The 23,963-nt window shown below is 38.3% G+C and overlaps 2 protein-coding genes across 2 annotated transcripts; one reads left to right on the top strand and one right to left on the bottom strand.

The window, feature by feature from the left end:
- Nucleotides 1-957: 957 nt before the first annotated feature.
- Nucleotides 958-9,800, top strand: LOC134815912 (delta-1-pyrroline-5-carboxylate synthase-like). The gene is made up of 14 exons (XM_063824518.1): nt 958-1,265; nt 1,972-2,200; nt 2,369-2,586; nt 2,720-2,859; nt 3,066-3,237; nt 5,386-5,914; nt 6,044-6,246; nt 6,407-6,487; nt 7,275-7,385; nt 7,497-7,610; nt 7,735-7,863; nt 8,547-8,702; nt 8,863-8,955; nt 9,138-9,800. Exons 1-14 carry the CDS (start codon nt 1,227-1,229, stop codon nt 9,330-9,332), a joined length of 2,409 nt encoding a protein of 802 aa, XP_063680588.1. The 5' UTR covers nt 958-1,226; the 3' UTR covers nt 9,333-9,800.
- On the bottom strand, nt 9,716-23,863 carry LOC134815914 (poly(rC)-binding protein 3-like). The gene is made up of 9 exons (XM_063824520.1): nt 22,338-23,863; nt 21,972-22,028; nt 19,033-19,158; nt 17,280-17,411; nt 13,644-13,751; nt 13,390-13,494; nt 13,086-13,166; nt 12,051-12,217; nt 9,716-11,853 (listed from the first exon to the last, which is right to left on the bottom strand). The coding sequence occupies exons 1-9, from the start codon at nt 22,398-22,400 to the stop codon at nt 11,823-11,825; spliced, it is 870 nt and encodes a 289-aa protein (XP_063680590.1). The 5' UTR covers nt 22,401-23,863; the 3' UTR covers nt 9,716-11,822.
- Nucleotides 23,864-23,963: the final 100 nt, after the last annotated feature.

Consider the following 23,963-nt stretch of genomic DNA (forward strand, 5'->3'; position numbering starts at 1 on the left):
TAAAGTGACTTGGTTCCTGTGGCTAAGATAAATAGCCGATAAATTGTTAGTTAAGCGTATTATTCAAACGAATCATGCTGTAATGTATAGTTTGTGGTATTTGGTACTTGTAAGTGTGTACGATGTCATCACCGCTGTCAACTGACAACTCACTCCCTGACTCCCTTACACGTTCTCTCACTGCACATTATACACAATACAGTGCTGTGTATAGTGTCACTTTCATTGTATCTCATTATTATTTCTAGTACGTTGTGATAATATGCGCTCTGTATAATTGCAGTCTGCAGAACTGTACACGTGGCTTGTATTTACAACTATCTTACCCTGTAGGGTCTCATTTCGTTAACCTGACAATTTTTGATGGTCAGCTTTTTTTACTTCATTTATCAAGATAGATCTTGTCTCCCTATGTTTGGGTATTAGTTTGTTGGTACCATGTTTGTTATCTTCAGCTGCTTTTCACTGTATCACCTGCATCTATACCGTATTTTCGTTTGGCACTTGAACTAGACTGTTATATAACATATCGACTTGAACTTAGAACAAGCATCACATAAAATCTTAAAACTTCTCGCCCTCTAAACTACTGTCCCACAATACAGGATGTAATGAGGTTGCATGATCTGAATATTACATTATTATGTGTTTTAGACCGGCAAATTAGAGACACGTCATTATATTTACCCGATTTTATTAGTTTATAGGGTGTGATGTGTTGCCTTATTTTGGACTCCTTGAGATACGTTATACGTGTAGTTAGGATCTCACTAATTGTAGAGCCGGATTTGTATTGATTTGAAACCTAATCTACCCGTTGATTGTAATCGCATGATCTTGATAGATAATTTTATCGCTAACTTTGTCACCGTGTAGAGTTATCCGGTTTTAATCTATTTCATTTAATTTCTGTATCCCAACTGAACCGCTGTTTGTTATAGAGTTTGCGACTTTGACATAAATTGTATATTTTGTAGTTATCGCTTAGATTTGTGTAGTTTTGCGTGTTAATTAGTCAGGTGAGAAGTGAATAGGTTTGAAAGGCAGCTCACTAGGAATTACTCTTCACTCTGCATTCTTTACAATTAGTGTACGCAGTTACCCACTATTTCCCAGTTTATGAGCTAGACTAACAGATCTTCAGTGAAACTACCATACTCCCCCTCTAAAGTGTATATCTGAGTACATTCCTCGCTACCTGCATTCCTTGCTGCTTGTTCTCTGTCATGTTGTATAGATCAGCATTTAGACATGTTGCTAAACAGGTTCGTTATTTTCTCATCAAACCAAACTTATTCAATGAGATTTATAAAGGTAACCCTTGATTGTGATTATAAAACTTATTTGCATTATAAGTTTAATCACAATTTTGATCACTCCATCTGTCATACTTCACACTTTTGCTGTCAAACTAAATGTGTGGTGATCTGAGGCTTTGCTTTGTAACACGATTCCCATTCCGCCACTTATCAAGCACACGAAGCTGTGACTTCCTGTGTGGTTTGTTCTGGTGAGCATCATTAGTTATCATAACACTACAGAATTACCTTTCTCAACCACGAGGGAGCATTACATTTACATAATACTATAATACACATGATTCATTACATAATACACATGATTCATTACGGTAGGTCTGAATATTTCACTGTTTCTCCTCGCCCCACAATGCCTTGTGTGGTGATCTCATACTGTAACCAGTGTAGACATGAGATCATGCTTGATGATGTAATACTATTTCACATGGAACTCATGGCTGAGATTATCACACAGCGAGATGAAAGCTGTTTGCATTTTTGAAATTTGAGCTGGCTTGCGCTCCTGCGTACCATCATAATCATACATAACTATTATAAACATTTACACAAATGTACCACATCAAAACTTTGCATAGCAATGTTTGTCAAAATAATGGTTGAAATAGTGACAAATTCATTTTAATTCCTGAATCCTCAAACACTTCCTCACCAGCTCATATCACCCCGTTTCCCTGCCATCTCCTCCTCCCCTCCTCTCCTCTCCTCCTCCCTTTCCTCCTCCGTCTCAAGTGGGAGGGGTAGACAACGAGGAGATCTAGCGAAATGTGAACGTATAATAGTGAAACTAGGCAGTGCAGTTGTCACCAGAGAGAACAAGGATGGGCTTGCACTGGGGAGGCTGGCCAGTGTTATCGAGCAGATATCTGAGCTTCATTACCAGGGTAAGATTATAATCAACAGATCATAACCGATAAATATTCCTGAATATTACACAGGTTTAATACTACATTAAACTACACTTGTTGTTGTTATTCTAGTATATGCTGTATATCTGAGCAATTGCCACCCACTGAATGTCATCAGTAATCGTAACCTGATCAATGATTCAGGTAAACAAGTAATTCTGGTGTCCTCTGGAGCTGTAGCGTTTGGGAGACAGCGTCTAATGAACCAGCTGTTGATGGGACAAAGTGTAAAACAAACTTTACGAGACATCAACAAACACCAGCTGGTGATCAACCCGCGCGCGTGCGCAGGCGCCGGACAGAGCGGACTTATGAGCCTTTATGAGGCTATGTTCGCTCAGTATGGCATTCCTTGTGCTCAGGTTCGTTTTAAAATTGTGGCTGAAGTGATAGTATGTCCATTATACAGATATTATACGATTTGTAGATCACTACAATTGAGTAGGACAGATCAGTTTTTACACAGATCCCACCTGTTTATTCAGTTTATTTCAGGTACTGATCACAAAGCCGGATTTCACTCAACCGGAGAGCAGAAAAATGCTTCAAAACACCCTCAATGACTTACTCTCTATGAACATTGTTCCTATTCTCAATGAAAATGATGTTGTAGGAAATGACTCTGACTCAACAAAGTAAGATTATAAACTTTTCGGATCTAAATTTTAGGTTCTGTTTTTGTTTGAAAAATTTCATGCGCTGAAGCAGTTTTCGATGTTTTGATAGAAGGTTATTTGGCAGTATCCAAAAAGTTGATCATTAAATTTCATAGTGGAATTCTACTACGAGATGTGTCGGGTTTCTTGGATACTGCAAGTTATTGTATGTTTTTATATTCCAGATATGGTCGAATCAATCTGAATGACAACGACAGCTTCGCTGCAGCGCTCAGTGTTGAGTTAGATGTTGAACTGTTGATACTGTTGAGCAATGTAGATGGTATATTCACGGGCCCGCCTGAGGATTCTTCATCTCGTCTCATTCAAACTTTCAACCCTCAGAGTATGATGGAGGTAAGAAGAATTCTATTAACTCTGAAATCTGAATTTCCTGTCGATCGTTTGTATCCATAGAATTTAATTTAACTAAATTAATTTGTACTTTATAAACCGTCGAATATAATAATTTTCGACTAAAATTATGGTTCAGCTCAATAATAAGGTGGTGAATGGTGATGATAGTGTTATTTTTAGTTCCACAATTCCTCACCTTCCTGGAAGTGCAGACTTTCGGTAACCTAACTTTCTGCTCTATACTATGCCGTCACAACTGTGTACATTCAGAGCTGAAACTAAATACTCTCACGCCTATAACCGAACACTGAGTACTGAGTAGGTCTGTGCGTGGGTCTGTACGTGGGTCTGTACACACAAATCTATTTTAGTCGACCAGTAGAATACGACGCTTTCTTATGGGAGTAACCATAAGTTGGAATACAGCAAGTGGGTAGCGTTAATCGTACGTTTGCAGTAGATCAATCATGTTAAGCAGTTGTTTGTTTTTTAAATCCTCCAATACGACGAACGCTCTAGGTGTAAACCTTAGAAACGACCTGACCATACCTTCACTGGTTATATGTATATCCACACTCTTTTTATCTGGGCTCATCCTGATGGGTCTAGTTTCGTCAAAATGTTACAAGTCCTCTTGCGCCATGTTTTACTTGAACTTGACCGTTGCTGATGCTATTATGGCCTTCATCGGAGTTTGTATTATTGTAAATCCGATATCTGGATGGCTTGGATATAAAAATATTGCTTTGGTTCTGTTAGTCTTGAGGTATGTCTTATCTTAATTCTTAATAGATTATGTTCTTTTGTAAGCTTCCGTAGAGTTCAACGAATGGCATTCAACTTTCAAAATGAAAACGTTTTTACTTCATAACTATTAGTCGATCATAAAAGTTTTGAAGCCACTAAAAGTATCTAATTTCCTAGGTCAGTTTGGTATTTGTCTGTCCTGTGCCTGACAACTAACAGATATAGGATAATAAGTGGAAAACAAGGCTACTCCATCTGCACAACAAATATCCTTATCGCAATGTTATGGTCGTACAGCATCTTACTCGGAACATTCTGGTATCTCCTCTCCTCAAGGTCTCCATGGTTCTTCATAAATGAGAACATTGCTACAACAGCTGGACTTGTTGTTGGGAATGTCATGGTGTTCTTCTTTGCTTTGCCTGTGCCCATAGTTTTGGTTCTACTGATGCTGACAGCTTTTAAAGCGAGACGACTCTTTGATAGGATTGCTGATTGTGAAAACGCGCAACCTCCTCAACCCTCTGCCCTAGCTTCGCAGCAGATAGAGAGTGACCTCCGATTACTCCGAGCTTTTGGGATTGTGTACATAGTGGGTTTCGGTTTTATGTTTGTTATCAGCATTAACCAGCTGATAAACCTCAGTGGTGCTGTAAATGTCTTGCCGTATTGGCAGAATAATAAGACATTTTGTGTCTACATGATTGCTATTGAACAAGTCTGTAACATGACAATAAACTTTTTGAATAGTGTAATAATAGTACAGAGTAGACAGGTGAGAGTTGCTCTGAGGAGGATGTTCCGAGCAACTTCAGGGTTGGTGAGGACCGTTACCAGGGGAGATGACAGGCAGGGTCTCGTCCCAGTAGAGGAGAAGTTATAGTCCAGATATTTACAATAACTAGTGTGATTAAAAACTTAGTTTGTACTTTTATAGTATCGCCAAGATTAAAAACTTATTTTGTACTTTAGTATCGCCAAGGGCTATTGCCAGCCATGACAACTTTTCAAATCACCAAATTTATGGAAACTTGAAATCTGATGAATTTACTTTTCGGTTTCATTTATTTCGAATAATTCGTGCCATTATTGACAAAATAATATGATCAGTTGTAAAAAATATTTTTTGTTTTTAAGTGATTATTAAGGTAATTTGTATGTTTGCTTCATTCGCTCAATCAAAAAGAACGCAGATATTTTCGTGCAAGTACGATTAAAACGTTCACATACACTTATTTCATTGGAAATTTTTCGAATCCACCATAATCATTTTCTGTCATGATGGGCAAATAGTAATAGTACCGCGCAAGTGTCAAATCAGATTTTTTAGGAGCATTTTGTCATTACTCACCAACGAATACATCATTTTGCTGTAATAGAAAATAAATTCCCAATCCGCAGGTAAAGTTCGGAGAAAAGTCCAGTGTAGGCCGAGGAGGGATGGGCTCAAAGTGTGCTGCTGCAATGTGGGCTGTTGAGAACAAAGTTTCTGTAGTCATAGCCAACGGCATGAGTCGTAGCTCAACCATCACAGACATTGTAGATGGTAAAAAGGTGGGGACTTTCTTCTCGCTGGAGACAAACGATGGCCCGTCAGTAGAAACACAGGCACACATGTGTAGACTTGGGGGTCGGGCACTCGCAGCACTTCCAGCTGCCGACAGAGCTTCAGTCATCAACAACCTGGCTGATTTGTTGGTCAAGGAAGTCCATTCTATACTGAACGCTAACACTCTGGATCTGGAGGCTGCAAAGGGCAATTTGTCTGATCACAACATCGCCCGACTCAAGTTAACACAAGATAAGATCAACACTTTGGCAGCTGGTTTGAAGTTGATAGCTGAGTCGGCCCATTCAACTACTGATCAGGTGCTGCGCAGAATGCTCATTGCTGAAGGCATGACCCTCGAACTACGCACTGTCCCCATTGGTTTGTGAAATGTTTGTAGGGATGTTTGTGCCTGCCAGCCACAAAATTTATCTAAACAGTATTGTGAAAGATTGTAAAATGACGAATTGGATAGCCCATATTAAGGTAATTTCACTGAAATATATTCAGGAGTGTTGCTGGTGATATTCGAGTCCCGCCCGGATGCGCTACCTCAGGTAGCAGCCCTCTCCATTGCCAGTGGTAACGGACTCCTGTTGAAGGGAGGCAAGGAAGCCTGGCACACTAACCGAGTTTTGTTCAACCTGGTGCAGCGCGCGCTGGAGGAGTTCTGTCCACCTACTGCTATTCAATTGATTGCATCAAGGGAAGAGGTAGGGTTTTTCTTTCTTAATGAGTAACTTTTGAACTTTCATACGTATCATCTCTTTTGGAACCATTGTATATCAAATAATACTTTACGTAAGCGACTGGCGTAAGAAGAGCAGTATGATTATAAATAGTAATGATTGGCATTCTAACATTGTGTTTCAGGTAGCAGATTTGCTGAAGATGAACCAGTTTATTGATCTTATTATACCACGCGGCAGTTCGCAACTTGTCAAGGATATTCAGGTTAGACCTATATAATATTGTACTCATGTTATAATTAGTTATTTAGAATATATATTCGCATTTTATCCACACTATATTTACATTACACGTACAACGTGATATCGTTATCAGTGCAGTGTGTACAACACCAACTACACCGATCAATTGCCAATCTGCGAAACATTTAATTATTATTATCACTTCGAGATAGCCAGGCCTACTCTCATGCTGTCTATATGTGATGATTAACTCTGAAAAACTAGGGACAACTGGGGAATGATCCCAGAACCTCGAGATTTCGCGTCTCTTGCTCTACCAATTGAGCTACTGACCCTGATTCTCAGAGCGAAATCACCACTCATATACAGCACAATTTCATGCTTTGTGTGGAATATCATTTTATCAGTTATTTAGAATATATATTCGCATTTTATCCACACTATATTTACATTACACGTGCAACGTGATATCGTTATCAGTGCAGTGTGTACAACACCAACTACACCGATCAATTGCCAATCTGCGAAACATTTAATTATTATTATCACTTCGAGCAAGAGACGCGAAATCTCGAGGTTCTGGGATCATTCCCCAGTTGTCCCTAGTTTTTCAGAGTTAATCATGTTATAATTACTATAGTCTGTAGTAATACTTACATAAATATATTACTTTAAATGTCAGTTGAGTTTAAAACACTCCTTATACTCACTTTGGAGCTGTGAGAATTGTTCATGATAATGAGAACCAAAATCGAAATCATAAAATTAGCATGATTGCGTTGGAGTGTCTTAAAAGTGTATTTATCCAGGAAGCTGCAGGCTCTATACCTGTGATGGGACATGCTGAAGGAATCTGTCATGTCTTTGTTGACAAGGACTGTGACAGTAAAAAGGCCAGAAGAATCGTTATTGACGCTAAGGTGAGTATTCAATACAGGTGTTTATTGAAAGATAATGTTTAGATTACCTATTTCTAATATGGAAAATTTAAACTTTGATTTAAAAGTTTCCCTGGTAATCTCGTATTCCAGTGTGACTACCCAGCCGCCTGCAACGCGATGGAAACACTCCTTATCCATAAATCACATCTCGCTGGTGGTCTTTTCAACGAGCTGATTGAAGATCTCAAACAGAACAACGTTAAGGTGAACTTTCCGTGAATGGCGAATTTTTTGAAATTACTTTATTTTCATCGGTTTCATTTTGGAATATTTATTTTAGGTCATAGATGTTCTTATTGTGATGTTTCACTATAATGTTATTTTACAGGTTCACATTGGACCGAGATTAGCAATGCTCCTACCAGTCTCCCCTACTCCTCTTGACGACTTCACTATTGAGTACGGATCATTGGAATGTGCTGTAGAAATAGTGGATTCTCTGCAAGATGCCGTCCAGGTATTTATTATCAATTACCGACACCGTTTTAGGAACGTGATAGTACAGATCTGTAAGATTAAGACCCTTTGACCCACCAAGGGCATAGCCTGGACATAAAGTAATTTCATTTTGGAGGAAAAGCAGCAACGTTGATGTTAGATCATCAATTATTGCCCTTGATGTAAGAAAAGTTCCAGAATATTCCTAATGTCACAAACAACGACAACGTCCTACTGGAAAATATTTTGGAACGCGCACTGATCCATTTTGTATGATGCAATTTGACGTAGATACGGTCGTGCGCGCCGCATCAAAACAAATAAATTAAATTATTATTATTTGAGCTGTACTGGCTGGACTTTTGCCAAGACAGAGCTTAATTTTAATTTTTACACAGGTGTAATAAGTCGTCTCAGATCAAATGTTAATTACGTCGCTGTCATACTAGATATAAATCATAATTGACCTAGAAATCAATGTGACTGCAACAATGTTGTCGAGTTTTTGGAATTACATATTAGCAATCTTCAGTATTATCAGCGAAATTTAAATATTCGATTGAACAGCAGATCTGCTTAACTGGAACATCATCCTTAATAATATAACTGTTGTAAAGCAAACGGTTCACAATTAACATGTTAAGATGAAGTTGTAAACAGCCTGATGCTTGAAATAAATCTAAAAATAGATAACCTTTTCAGCACATCCACACCTGGGGAAGTGGCCACACAGATGTTATAGTTACAGAAGATGAGAAATCAGCTAAGGAGTTCCGCAGTTCGGTTGACAGTGCGTGTGTATTCGTCAACTGTAGCACTAGATTCGCTGACGGTTACAGATTCGGTCTTGGAGCCGAGGTAACTATAACTAACCGTCAGAATTAACTTATCTTCTTATTTGACTACCTTAACTAAATGCTTTAATAGTGTTTTGAAGTACGCCCCTTTCAATACAAGACTACCCACCTGAAAGTGTAAATCATAAATGTTACTTATTATTTTACACCTCAATTTGCAGGTTGGGATCAGTACGAGCCGTATTCATGCCCGAGGTCCGGTTGGAATACAAGGTCTCTTGACCACAAAGTGGATCCTTGTTGGTGATGGACAGGTTCGTCTTTACAAGCTATTTGCCGTCTATCAGGATTTGTTACAATAAATAGTTACCTCATTGGACATTCGGTTGAATTGAAAAGTTTATTGGAATACATTTTACTGCTTTATAATACATTATATGTTTTATTCAGACAAATGGTCTAGAAATTAGTATTTTATAATTTATTTAATTTGCAGACGGTGGAGGAGTTCACGGCGGGAGACAACAGGAAACAGTTTATTTTCAAACCACTACCATTAATAGAGGAACCAGCTGTAACAGAGACCCCTGCTCCTGCAGCAGCCTCCATTAAAGAACCAGTGGCGAAACCAGCTGATAAAGTGAAGACTGACGTCAAGAGCACAGTAAAGAAGGAAGCCAAGAAAGCTTAGGAGGACAGGGGCATGTTTTAGTAGGATTGATATTTTTAGCTCTGTGAGCTATCAACAGACTGTTGTATTAAGGATTACTTTGAAGTTTTCTGTAAAAAATAGGTGGACGAGATACTATCGTGTTTGAACCAGGAGTTCCCAAAATTATTTTGCCAATGTTTGTTATCCTAGGACATTTTTTTAGATGAGAAATGATGTGGCTGGGCCATTCTTTTATCTGATAGGAAACTTTTAAAATTATAATAGATATTTATTTGGTCTGAACAGGGTTTGAACAGGGAATTATGTTCAGGTCATAACTATTGCATGTTTAGGTTTTATTGATATGAATGTTATACTACGTATTATTTACTTACTTTAAAAGGAAAAATGGAAACTCTCACTTTGTTACATGAACAACATTTAAATAATGTACTATCACAACAACATTTCTAATATTCCCAAAATAACTGCATTCTATCAAAACTCTAATAAATCAGTCTCATTCTTCAAACCACACTTTTTTTCTTAATATAACGTGGAAAATTAAATTTTTTAAACAGTCATGTTCAGCACAGTGTAACAAGGCCTGAAATCACAATAAAGTCGGGACAAGCCCATTTTTACGAATAAATTTAGAAACTGATAATTACAATTTGAACATGACTGTTAGAAATACAATATGTAAGTATGCAAACTTTACAAGTAAATTGGACGTTGCTGATTCGCCCATTGGCCTCGAGCCTAGTGACTAGGGATCGTCTGAATATTACACAGGAAGATTAGGGGAGTGGGGGGGTGATTTTAAGCTTTGTTTAAAAATGGATTTCGATAATTTCTAAGCAATATGAATAGGGGTAATGCATTGAAATGAAATTGTTTGTTTGGTGTGGTTTCATGCTTTCGGATGCTGAAGGGGCGAAGGGGTGGGTCCAAAATAGCAAAAAATGCCCAAGTAATATACAAAAGATCCCCAAAGTTTCGGAATTACACTGATTAAATATCTTTTCGTTCATTTTGTCGAAGCAAAAATTACACTGATGTAATAAATTAACAGGGAAGCGGGCATAAAAATTAGAAATCGGGTACTGCTTAAGGTAAGAAGATCATAATAGCTTCCACACACGAAAATTGTATACTAAATTGTCGTCGAACGTACATCATATGCCTTTTATTTTAATTTAATACCTTTATTTTTATTAGGCACTCTTCAAACCTTTAAAAACTTAAAATATTTCTGTCATAAAACTAGGCAAGGCATATGATGTCAGTTCTAACGTTACAGTTGCACAAAGTTATATCCGATGTGATCAAAGAAAAATGGATGAACAGGAATCCCCATTATTAAACTAGTATTGTACCTCTCATATAAAACTAGCAGAAGAATTATTAACCCAGTAAATTATTTTATCAATAAACCCAAGAAAGCTGTTTCAAGGTAATCTTATATCAGGAAAGAGGCTACGAATTACTTTACCAATTTATTCAAACATAAGATTCACATTGCACACTGTTAACTCCTATCATCATGCATAAGCGTCAGTTGGTTTCTAAATCATTAAGATTGTAATTGCCCTCATTAAAGCTAATTGATATTTTAATGTAACAGGCCACCATTTTTTGATCAATTACTCATATTTGTATAACGGTTTCTGATGGGTAGGTGGAGAAGGAAACGGTCAGGATTTTAGTCCCGAAATGAAAGCCGCACCATTGACCGCATCTAAATTTGCCCTAAATCTTTTTGAAGAGCTTGGGCATGGGAAATCTTCTTGAAAATCTATGTACAACAGCTTTGAGGTTTAATTAAGAAGGGTCAATGAGCAGCATCAAAAAGTCTTAACGCTGCCATGCCATGGTCGTCTTTAAGATAGATTTACTTGAAAATCAAGTAGTTTTCAACAAACAAAAAGGATCATTATTACCCGAAAATAACATATTTCAACACTTAAAAGTAAGATAGAAATGCCGCACAAGGGAAGCTTGTCGTTATACAGAACATTCCGCTTAAGTGCCTAACTCTACCTTGCTCTCAACAGTGGAAATATTGTGCTCAAATCTTTTTTTAGAACGAAGTGTATGTACAAAGCTTCTAAAAGCGGTCGGTTAGACATATCAATCATTAAACCCAAAAATCAAATCTATGACTTATTTTCGGTGGGACCAAAGATATTTCTTCCGCTGGCCCCTTTTTCTGGCCATGTCTTTTTGCCTATCTTATGACACATGTCATGTAAGCATGCATAAACATAAACATTTAAGCAGGCTCATGCTAGAGAACGAAAAGGCTCGGAATTGACCGGGATAACTGATGCAAGGTTAGCCAAAAATATGCTATTAAGTTCAAATCTACTCAAATCTAAAAGTTCTCGGGGATATTCGTTACAAGGAATCGTCCTGCCTGTAGTTGCAACTCACTGGTTCCAACCTACAACTTAGAGGGTTGATCGGGAGGCAAGGTAGTTGCAAACAAAACGCCCTTGCGACACTTGTTTCTGATCTTCAAGGTGATTATGGGCTCTTCTTCAGCTCATTATTAATCCTGAGATGAAGTTGATAAAAAAGCTTTTCACAATAACTATCTGTAAAGAGGCAAACGGAGGGGTCTAAAAGAGCCGAAATTTGGCCTAAGTAATTTGTGGAGTATCCCTAGGGGTGAACAATTATTTCGGTGCTCGGTGATAGGAACATAAAATTCTCGAATAACGTCGACAAAAGATTATGGTACTCAGAACTCACTGATAATTGATGAGGTATTTGGCTGTGCTTACAGCATCAGGGGTTCCACTGATGGAAATGGTTCGGTTCGGCTCATCACTCGGGCTGCTGATTCTGATTTGGGCTTGTGACAGATCTCGAATTTGGCGAATCTTGATTCCATTCTTACCAATAACACATCCAATAAACTGAAAAACGAGATCGGATTATCATGAGATCAACAAACTTAAAATTGTTAAGTGAAACTATTTCTAAACATATTTGCATAAAATTTCCAGAATCAGCGTAGAAATACAAATTGACGTCCAAATTCCCGAATTTACCCGGCAATATTCATATAATTGTTTTTTAAGGAATTCATCTCGAAGAATTCTAACCAGTCGGGTTATGAAGTGGACTAAGTCAATGTATATTGCATATTTTAATTCAATTTTACCACATTCGTCACTTCTAATGGAGGAAAGGGAGAAATTAATTGTTATAAAAGTACGTTTATTAAACCGTATTGTGCCTGTCCGATCGCAGACATTTTATAATATTAAATAAGTAAATCTTAAAAGTTTTAGAAGGACAGTGCAATTTTCCTATCGATTGCTAGCTCGAATGAGCTGGACCCATACTGGGAAGTAAAATTGTTTTAAACGCGACAGCGGATCAGAGCACAGAGTCTCCAAACCACTTGATTGACTGTCACTGACACATGTTACAGAGATTTAGCCACAACCTGGCCCTCACTCAAGAAATCCGGCTTCTCAATATCAGACATGCAGTACAATGTGCACGGTATAATTATACGATACATACTGTTGTGTACAAAACGTTTGTCCAGGATCATGTTTTCTCACGGTCGTTACACTAGCGCGCGCATCGTGCGCGCACGCAGAAACGTAACGCGCGACAGTGAATTATCCATAAGCTCAAGTCGACCGCGCGCTCCACACAAGTTGTCATAATTTCGTTACACGAAAGGCGCCGAACACTCGCTCGAGTGAAAGTAGAAAGCTGTGAAATGTAATACGGTCAAACGGGAGGTTGATAAATATCTCGTCGACTCACTTCTTTCTGCACTGCCATGGTGTCATTGGCGGATGGTCCGGGATTTCCCTTCGAGAAACCACCAGAGTTGGGTACAGTACGCTGAAAATAAAAACATATTACATTGCAAATCGGCATATCGATGTGAGTATAACGGCTATAATATAGTTCGTGTAACAATGCCAATTATGACAGACTCAACCAAATTATCTTCAGTGTGATTAGCATCACATACCTGACAATCTTTACATCCTTCATAGTCAAATCAAACTGTCTACGTCATAATATCAACAGTTAACAGTGTACTGTAAAGAGAAGAACTCACCCTAGGGGGGCTTGATCCAGGGTGCATCATCCTCCCAGCACGCTGCAGGTGCATGTGGTGCGGGCTGTTTACTCGGAATGGAATGTTGTTCCCCTTCGTCGGGTTCTAAGATCACAAACTTACGTTATCAACTTTCTATTACTGTATATAATTTTTTTAATTTGCATAAAATGTTTACAGGATCATGACCAAAACTAGCGCATTACACAATGCAAATGGTCGTCTATTTTACCTCTTGCAAGATAGCTGCTTACCTCATGCAAGATAGCTGCGAGATAACGAACACACTCCTTGATGTCTGAAGCTGTTCCACTCACACAAATACTCCGATCTGTAGATCCGAACAAAACTTCGTGACTTATCTGAAAAAAGCAGGTCATTTTTATCATGTTGAGATCTTTTTTTTTAATATTTTATTCACAACTTATCATACATTGGGCGGATATGTAGCACAAGTGAATTACATCGAGCGCATCATCGCAGTGAGCTTTTCACTTTTAAAGGGCTAAATAGTTGACTAAAGCAAGCCTTGCCGTGTACATTATAATATGTGTGAATGAAATATTTCGCAAGTATCTAAAATGCTCCTGGCAGTCTCTAACGCGACAAAACACCGTCACGCATTTAACTTGACTGTGACAAATCTCCGCTCGTTCTTAAATATGATCTAGACGTTAAAATATCTTAGTGAAGTTATGTATTCCATAGGTTCTTTTTTAATCAAAAGACTGTATATAATTATATAGTTATATTATATAGTTTCTGTTATACTGTGTACTTATTATCACAAATTCACATGTCACTTTCTTAAATTACCCTATTACGAGTAGGGGTAATTATATTAATAGAGACTTTGTTATAAGACTCGAACCAACATGAATTCCAATGTTGTTTTCCTTTCAGAGTGCTTGATCAAATAACACAACCACAGATCACATGATATTGTTACTGTTACTGTTAAATGTTAATATGTGACACTATGTTAGTGTATATTACAAATTATAACGAGGTAAATACCATGCTTTGTTCTAATATTTTGGGAAGTCGCCGGACTGATAGTAGTTGGGAACTACAAATACCATGCTTTGTTCTAATATTTTGGGAAGTCGCCGGACTGATAGTAGTCCTACTTGAGAGTGAGCCGTGCCGTAATGAGGTGGACAACAAGGCGAGTGTTAAACACGTATAATGTACACGATCTAGCGAGGGTCACATGACGTCACAATGACGTCACATGACGTCACCTAACTGGTCCCAATATTGATCAAATTATATGGGGTTACACTGGTGGTCATCGTCAAAGCTATAGCCATATGTTGTTGTATAATTAGTGTCACACACTACGCTCGATACTATCTTAATTCTTTGGTCCACAAGTTAATCTTAAGGTAGACGAACATGACAATTCCATCTGATTGATCAATTGAACACTTTTTGAGAGCAATTGTAAGTAATCTCAACTGTTGTTGTGTTATTTGTGTATAATTTTGTCTCAGCTTATAATGTATAAAAATAGCGTTGCGAGTGTTAAAGTGCATACCGAACATACTGTTATCTTATCGCAGGTAGGAGACAGCAAAAAGTAGTGTAATTCTAGACCGCCCTACCATGAAGTACAGTGCTATGCGGTAGGCACAGCACGACACCGAACATTCGGGCAATTCCATCTAACACATTACATATTACAATACCATTAGCGAGCGACAGATTTTACTAAACGTACAGATAAAGCCTGTGGTTAGGCGCTCACACACACACACACACACACACACACACACACACACACACACACACACACACACACACACACACACACACACACACACACACACACACACACACACACACACACACACACACACACACACACACACACACACACACACACACACACACACACACACACACACACACACACACACACACACACACACACACACACACACACACACACACACACACACACACACACACACACACACACACACACACACACACACACACACACACACACACACACACACACACACACACACACACACACACACACACACACACACACACACACACACACACACACACACACACACACACACACACACACACACACACACACACACACACACACACACACACACACACACACACACACACACAATTTTAGGAATTTCTGGTAAAAACACGCCAGGTCTCGGGAAACAGTGTGTTAAAAGTTGAACATTACTTTCACACAACTATCAGGTAGTATTGTATGCTCTCTGTCATCAGTTTAATAATATTGATATATCACGGTTGATGAAGCTTGTATGGAATAATGATATGTGTGCTGCTACAAATGAACGGTTAATGGCAAGCAAGTGCTTTTACAGCTCATTCCAGCGGCATAACAACTGCAATGATTCATGTTGTGTTTACCTCGAGATCAAAGGTCAGTTATCAAGGATTTGTGTAGTTTGATTTAAATACACGATAATAAAAAGCCGACCAGTCGGTGGGTGGTACACAACTATAAGATGTATTTGATTACTCTAATTTTTACGATCCTTACATTCTATATCATAAATTTGGTGTGTATAACCAATTACAGAGATCCAAAATAACCTTGACATTAACAAGCCTTAGCTAATATGTGATAACACCAAAACACTAAAATAATTAGAGCAATTATTGTACATTGATATCGCGATATTAGCGAGATATTACTATTAATTAATTTGATTGACCACTGCCGATAAGATTATATATATTATATACATACATTATTATTTGATTGTTTCACACTTTTCACATTTCATCATTTTATTACTAGGTGGAGGTGATGTTATTGAGACTTTGGGCGGCCAAAAAACTCCTGTTCTGAAAGTTGTCTGCACTTGTTTCGCTGACCCACGTTTTTTAGCATTTATACATTTCGGCCCATTTCATATGTTTGTTCGATTTGCTGTACATTTGTATACTTTCTATTTTGTAAAAGTTTCAAATCAAATCAACGATGTCAGCAAAACTATTGATCATCTCCTAACTATTAATTAATTCTATTTGTACTCCCACTGTAAAATGTAACCGCGATAAGATTTAACATACATGACCTATATCTGATATAGCTGATTTGAAGTTATGTTGATTTGCCACATGAGTTAAAATATGTAAACTCTTACACATAATATTATATATATCCCCATCTTTGATATGTCTATATAACTAAATTATTTTATATAACTATACATAGTTATTCTTAGTTTTCTGTTAACAATGCTTTGATAAATGCTTTGATAAATGCTATAAACAATTTAGTACATTAAATTAATGTCGACATCATATATGTCAAAGTCATTATACAAATATATTCGTAAATATGTAATCGATAATACTGGGTGGCAAAACTTTGGGGGCCAACTTTGTTTCCTACGTAAGTTTTTTGTGCGAGGTTCTTAAGATCGGGTGTAAGAAATTAAAATAACTAGTACGTTACATCAGTTTTACCGAAAAATGCGGACTGTAAAATATTCGTCGGCCCATAACTGTTGTCTACGTTGGATGTTACATTTTGAGGGATAAAAACAGGTGATACGGCATCTTTCTATTCCAAAAATCGAGTTGAAAGGGCATTTAAAAGTGTATTGGGATTTCATCGGAATGTGCAATGATCAAATTTTCCCACTTTGTAGTTTTACTCTCTGAAGCTAATGATTGCTGTAAAATGTTGGTGATGACCATAAAGCCATAACACGGCGGAGAAATTTGCACATTCAATGAAACACTCTGTAGAAACGCTCTTTTCTCCAGCTACAAATATATCTCGAGGTAGCAAATTACAAATAAATACAATATTCCCAATATCAATACATCGTTTTCGTTGGACAAGTTGCTAGGATAATAGAGTAACTTACCAAGATTTGAGTGTTCGTTTTGGAGCGAAGTTCTTTGATCGTTTCACCACTTCGTCCAATGACAGCTCCAGTAATAGAGTTTGGAAATAATACTTCCAACCTCACGTCTTCTCCTTCCTCCGCCGTGTTCTCCTGTAATACTCACCTTATCAAAACATGCCTCACATATTTGGAATATTTCTACATATTTAGCATAATTCTTACTTATTTCCCCCTTTCACAACATATTAAATGACTGTCTAGTGTCTACTGCTTGAATATTTGATATTTCCTGTATGTTTGGACCAAGAGCCTAATGGAAATTCCACGGAAGGATTATTAATCAGCTGTGTGCTGAACCAACCAGACAAATGAATTAAAGCTCGGTCGTATTAGCGCATTCGATTGCTTCAAATTGCGATTGGTTTCGTGGTCCGAACTGCAAGCAAAATGAGGCCAGCCATCGGTAATTTGAAAATGACAAATTATTACTATCAATCGATGGAGAGCTTTGCGTACAACGCGTTCCTTGATGTAGTTTGATACACGAAATTGTATAAAGAAAACTGGACACTTAGTGCTCTAGAGTTTGGACTATATCTTCACCAGGATTATCATGAGAATTTAAAGATTATTTGCAACTTTATTTACCTGAAATCTTCTAGGGAAGGGGATGACAAGCTATTAAGGGATGGTAACTAGGAAGGGGATGGCAAGATATTAAGGGATGGGAACTAGGGAAGGGGATGGCAAGCTATTAAGGGATGGGAACTAGGGAAGGGGATGGCAAGCTATTAAGGGATGGGATCTAGGGAAGGGGATGGCAAACTATTAAGGGATGGGAACTAGGGAAGGGTATGGCAAGCTATTAAGGGATGGGAACTAGGGAAGGGGATGGCAAGCTATTAAGGGATGGGAACTAGGGAAGGGGGTGGCAAGCTATTAAGGGATGGGAACTAGGGAAGGGGATGGCAAGCTATTAAGGGATGGGAACTAGGGAAGGGGATGACAAGCTATTAAGGGATGGTAACTAGGGAAGGGGATGGCAAGCTATTAAGGGATGGGAACTAGGGAAGGGGATGGCAAGCTATTAAGGGATGGGAACTAGGGAAGGGGATGGCAAGCTATTAAGGGATGGGATCTAGGGAAGGGGATGGCAAGCTATTAAGGGATGGGAACTAGGGAAGGGTATGGCAAGCTATTAAGGGATGGGAACTAGGGAAGGGGATGGCAAGCTATTAAGGGATGGGAACTAGGGAAGGGGGTGGCAAGCTATTAAGGGATGGGAACTAGGGAAGGGGATGGCAAGCTATTAAGGGATGGGAACTAGGGAAGGGGATGACAAGCTATTAAGGTATGGGAACTAGGGAAGGGGATGGCAAGCTATTAAGGGATGGGAACTAGGGAAGGGGATGACAAGCTATTAAGGGATGGGAACTAGGGAAGGGGATGGCAAGCTATTAAGGGATGGGAACTAGGGAAGGGGATGGCAAGCTATTAAGGGATGGGAACTAAGGAAGGGGATGGCAAGCTATTAAGGGATGGGAACTAGGGAAGGGGATGGCAAGCTATTAAGGGATGGGAACTAGGGAAGGGGATGGCAAGCTATTAAGGGATGGGAACTAGGGAAGGGGATGGCAAGCTATTAAGGGATGGGAACTAGGGAAGGGGATGGCAAGCTATTAAGGGATGGGAACTAGGGAAGGGGATGGCAAGCTATTAAGGCCTACTGAATCAAGTAAAATTATTCTTAGAAAAGAGAAGTAGGACTAACCTCAAGTCGGGATGCGATCAGGTGTGAAGCGTCCACAACCTGCTTTATCGAGCCTGTGAGGATCACTTCTCTGTAATACGTCCCATTGTCAGAGTCAGACGAACTTATCTTTATTTTAGCTTCTGACTGAAATTTGTGGAATCGTCAAACATAGAACACTGTACATTTTGTGGATCTAGAGACTGTGTGGGTTGCAAGTTTCACGTTGACATTTAATTGAGTAATTTAAGAACGCGATTTGAGATTAAAATCTCAACTTTAACATAATGTTACAGCAGTTCCATTGTCTTGGAGCTGCGGCTGAAACTCTCAAAACTTCCTACTGAAAGCAAGGCTAAATCTCGTATATTAAGCTTTTCAGCGTTACATGTCATGAGTTTGTCAGAGGGAGTATATAGAATTACAAATGGCCGACATTTGATACGGACAATACACGCGTGCTGCTTCAGTGTACAATTTGTACAGTTCTCCTACACAAGCATTCTACACCACATCAGTTGATGAGGCAAATTAACAATAACACCCGGGCTGTGTTGTACTGGTGCAGGACTCCTCCTGGTGTTTTGTTCCAGTAAACTAGTCTAATTAGACACGGATAACATGTAGATTCTGACGAAAACGATCGTGTCGAGAGCTCCGATCTCCCCAAGATCTGAACGCCTGAAGTAGGTCACACACAATACACATACTGTATCCTAGCAGCAACACACGATATATATCCCTGCAAAGGGTCATTGTACAATGTATGTACTGCACAGCAAGTGTGAGGACTAATTGCGCTGCTACGCGGCAGGGACCTAGCAGCTAGCACCTGGATCACTCTCTGTACACAGGCTTATTATAACACTGCTGCAAGCTCAGCTGTACACTGCTGTGTAGTGATGTGTGTGTGTGTGTGTGTGTGTGTGTGTGTGTGTGTGTGTGTGTGTGTGTGTGTGTGTGTGCGTGTGTGCGTGTGTGCGTGTGTGCGTGCGTGTGTGCGTGTGTGTGTGCGTGTGTATGTGTGTGTGTGTGTGTGTGTGTGTGTGTGTGTGTGTGTGTGTGTGTGTGTGTGTGTGTGTGTGTGTGTGTGTGTGTGTGTGTGTGTGTGTGTGTGTGTGTGTGTGTGTGTGTGTGTGTGTGTGTGTGTGTGTGTGTGTGTGTGTGTGTGTGTGTGTGTGTGTGTGTGTGTGTGTGTGTGTGTGTGTGTGTGTGTGTGTGTGTGTGTGTGTGTGTGTGTGTGTGTGTGTGTGTGTGTGTGTGTGTGTGTGTGTGTGTGTGTGTGTGTGTGTGTGTGTGTGTGTGTGTGTGTGTGTGTGTGTGTGTGTGTGTGTGTGTGTGTGTGTGTGTGTGTGTGTGTGTGTGTGTGTGTGTGTGTGTGTGTGTGTGTGTGTGTGTGTGTGTGTGTGTGTGTGTGTGTGTGTGTGTGTGTGTGTGTGTGTGTGTGTGTGTGTGTGTGTGTGTGTGTGTGTGTGTGTGTGTGTGTGTGTGTGTGTGTGTGTGTGTGTGTGTGTGTGTGTGTGTGTGTGTGTGTGTGTGTGTGTGTGTGTGTGTGTGTGTGTGTGTGTGTGTGTGTGTGTGTGTGTGTGTGTGTGTGTGTGTGTGTGTGTGTGTGTGTGCGCGTGTGTGTGTGTGTGTGTGTGTGTGTGTGTGTGTGTGTGTGTGTGTGTGTGCGTGTGTGCGTGGACAAGCATATCATGTACAATTTTAATATACACGTCTTGTATCTAGCAACGCGTTATCACTGTCATTAATGATATCTTGAGAGCGTTCTAATTGCTTTTTTGTCTGTATAGTACGTGATTTACAAATTATATTACTCAACATTCCACATTTCACTAAGATATTGCTCTTAGTATAACACATGAATTTTCCTACAGCAGTATGTAGCCTTGCTTAAAATCTCGATTAACACTCTAAGGCGCTGTGTCAACTGGAAGTTACGTAAACAGTGAACTACATACTAATATATAGTATATAGTATATGCTATTATATATAATAGTATATACTATATATAATAGTATATACTAACTTATATATATATAATATATAGTGTACTATATAGTACACTACTACGAGGGGTGTCGAGTAGCAGTTTTAATGGCTTGTTTTCTGATTTAATTACACAGTAATGGAAATATTGATTCTTCTACAGGTGGGGAACTGGCACACGTTTATTTTTATGCCTGATAGTAACAACTGCTAACCAATCAACTTGTAACAGCAAAATACTCAATAGCGAATATTACAATTATCTACCATTACATACATTTTTTTGTTGTTGTTGAAAACCAAATAGAATACGTAATATATATAACATCAATATTTACATCAATACATACATGATTCTGTTTATTTGGTTCACAGCTTATTCCTAGACTCGTGTTCGGACTTATGATTTCTGTACCAGTTTATCGTTAACTTAGAGTTAGAATTTTATTCCGCTTTTATTTTTTCCCACTCTCCATGTTAGCTTTCCGTTCATTTTAGAGCCTCATTTAATCAGTTGGTCTTACTAAAGAACCTCTCACCCTCTAAGAGGAGGACTCAGCAACCCAGGAATCAACTACTCAGTCACCATCGCTCAATAATTGGTTTGGTATCGACGTTACATACTATGTTTCCCCGACTTTGTTTTTCTTTTTTTCTTTTCTTTTCCTCTTTTAAACCATTCCAGTACATTGTGCAGAAAGTTGGAGATTACAAATTTTGGAAGCATGCAAGGATACAGATCTGATATCGATCGTAAATAATAAAAATACTCTAGAACAATTGTACCTGCAGTTTTACAGAACTCTAAATGCTTAATGAACACACTTGCAGGTACCACCTGTATTCACACTCAGAATTGAGTTTCGTCATTTTCCGATACTAGATTGGGACGGGTTCTATAAACAAACAAACAAATACATACATCTTCTCTGATAGAGTTAATTGTTACTCCTACATAAATACTTACATCTTCTCTGATAGAGTTAATAGTTACTCCTTTTCTACCAATAATAGCGCCAATATCCTGAAATTAATATTTCGGGTCAAATTTCATGTACTAAAGACCTGGAGTTGATCATTACAAAAAACTATGATTAGTTTAAAAGTTAAATTCTTAAACTCCCAAATCTTGTTTTGGATATAGTATAGGTATAGTATATAATAAATAGTGCTTGGAGAGGATTATTTAAAACATATAATTGATACGGAAAGTTTGTTTAGCAGGAGCTTTTAAAATACATGTGTAAATCGTATTAAGCTAATAGTAATAAAATAGTGAACAAAGCTAGTATGAGAAAGTTGTGGGTTGTTGATGAAATAGTTGAGGACTTACTCTGGAGGGGAGGAGGATGCGAAAGCTGATGTTTCCATCTTCTTTAATCTGCTCGGGGAGCATCCTAGGAGCCTAGGGGGAGGGGGAGCCTACACCCATGTTGGCTGTTAGTACATTTTAAATTTTAAAAGCACAAAACAGATAAAACAGAGATTTTTGAGACAATCAATACGACGGAGCCATTGTTAAATGAGAATTTAGTCATTATGATTGTGTATTATATTATACATAAATGTAATTGACGAATATGAATCAAAATTATTGATGAATTCTCAGGAACAATGATCTGTCCATATTGAAGATAAACTGAGATAAATATTTATAGATTACATTGTTTCGCTACGGCAACATTTTACTAGGCAACATTTTGACTTGTAAAATTACCAAAAGTCAAAACTGTGGATGAAAATAGAACAGTGAACTTACATTCCATAAAAATCGATAAGTTACATCAAGCTTAAGCAGCAACACTTAAAAGCCATGGACTACAAAAATTGATATTTATCCTGAGTTTCATAGATATTCTACCGCGCTAGCTACAGTGATTAGTATCATTAGTTTTTGGCTTTTTGGCGATCCCCAAATGTCGTGCCATGATATTAGCTGCTGCTGATCTGTTCACTGTTACCCTGGGCTTCGCTGGTTTCAGTTTGTCACATTTAGCCATGATATTGAGAACATTACACACCTTACCATTGGTCTCGTGTAAGACAAAAGGTTGAGTTCTTCTTTATATAATTTTATTATCTCAGCAGCTGTTTCCTCGCTGTCCGTTATAAGAATATGATTTGATTTATCCTCTGATTCACGTACTTCGTAACAGTTCACTAAATATTTTCTGTAGTAAGCTCGCAAAGTTCTTCTGATGTCAATGTATTTTATATCTGACGAAACAGTTACAAAAGGGTACAGATCACTAAATTCAGGATCCAGTTTCTCCACACTGTTCACAAAAATGTTAAAATCATTAGACGGTGAAGTTAATCTGAATTTATCCTGCAAATCCGTCCTAAATTCAAACTCTTTTCGGTGGGTCTCAAAAGTTGTGCCCTCTGGTACGTCACATATTGTGACTGGTAAAATGGATTTGAATATTATTGGATGTCGATTAGGTTCAATACCGACTGATACTGTCTGAAAAGCTGGGTGGTTTTGTAATGTTTTGTGGAGAAGGAATCTAAGTTTTGCACTGAAAGGGGGAAATTTAACTGCAGTGATCGAGTCAGATGTTGTGGCGTCCTCGATACTAATGATCTCTTTTTCGATAAGGTCTTTGAAACATTCTTCTATTGGGTTTGAATCACACATTTTACTACACCTGACCATGATTGATGATTAATTAACATTAAGTAAACGTGAAAATTTGAATTAACATGTAAACGAGCCAACAGAACATCAAAAGCAACCATTCAAGAAATTCTTATCAGTGCAAATTTAGTATTTTCACTTTAAAGGAATAATCAAGTTGAGGTTTTTGAAGAAGAATATGAGAACAAGATCAATGAAAATAACAAAAATGAACATTTATAAGCAATCGCCAGTCATATCAATTTGACATTAAAACAGTACAAAATTTAAAAAATCAAAATAATCATATCATATTATCAATCATGCTCTGAATTCTAA

The sequence above is a fragment of the Bolinopsis microptera genome, chromosome 5 (assembly GCF_026151205.1).
Source record: "Bolinopsis microptera isolate Bmic1 chromosome 5, MBARI_Bmic_1.0, whole genome shotgun sequence".
Taxonomy (NCBI): domain Eukaryota; kingdom Metazoa; phylum Ctenophora; class Tentaculata; order Lobata; family Bolinopsidae; genus Bolinopsis; species Bolinopsis microptera.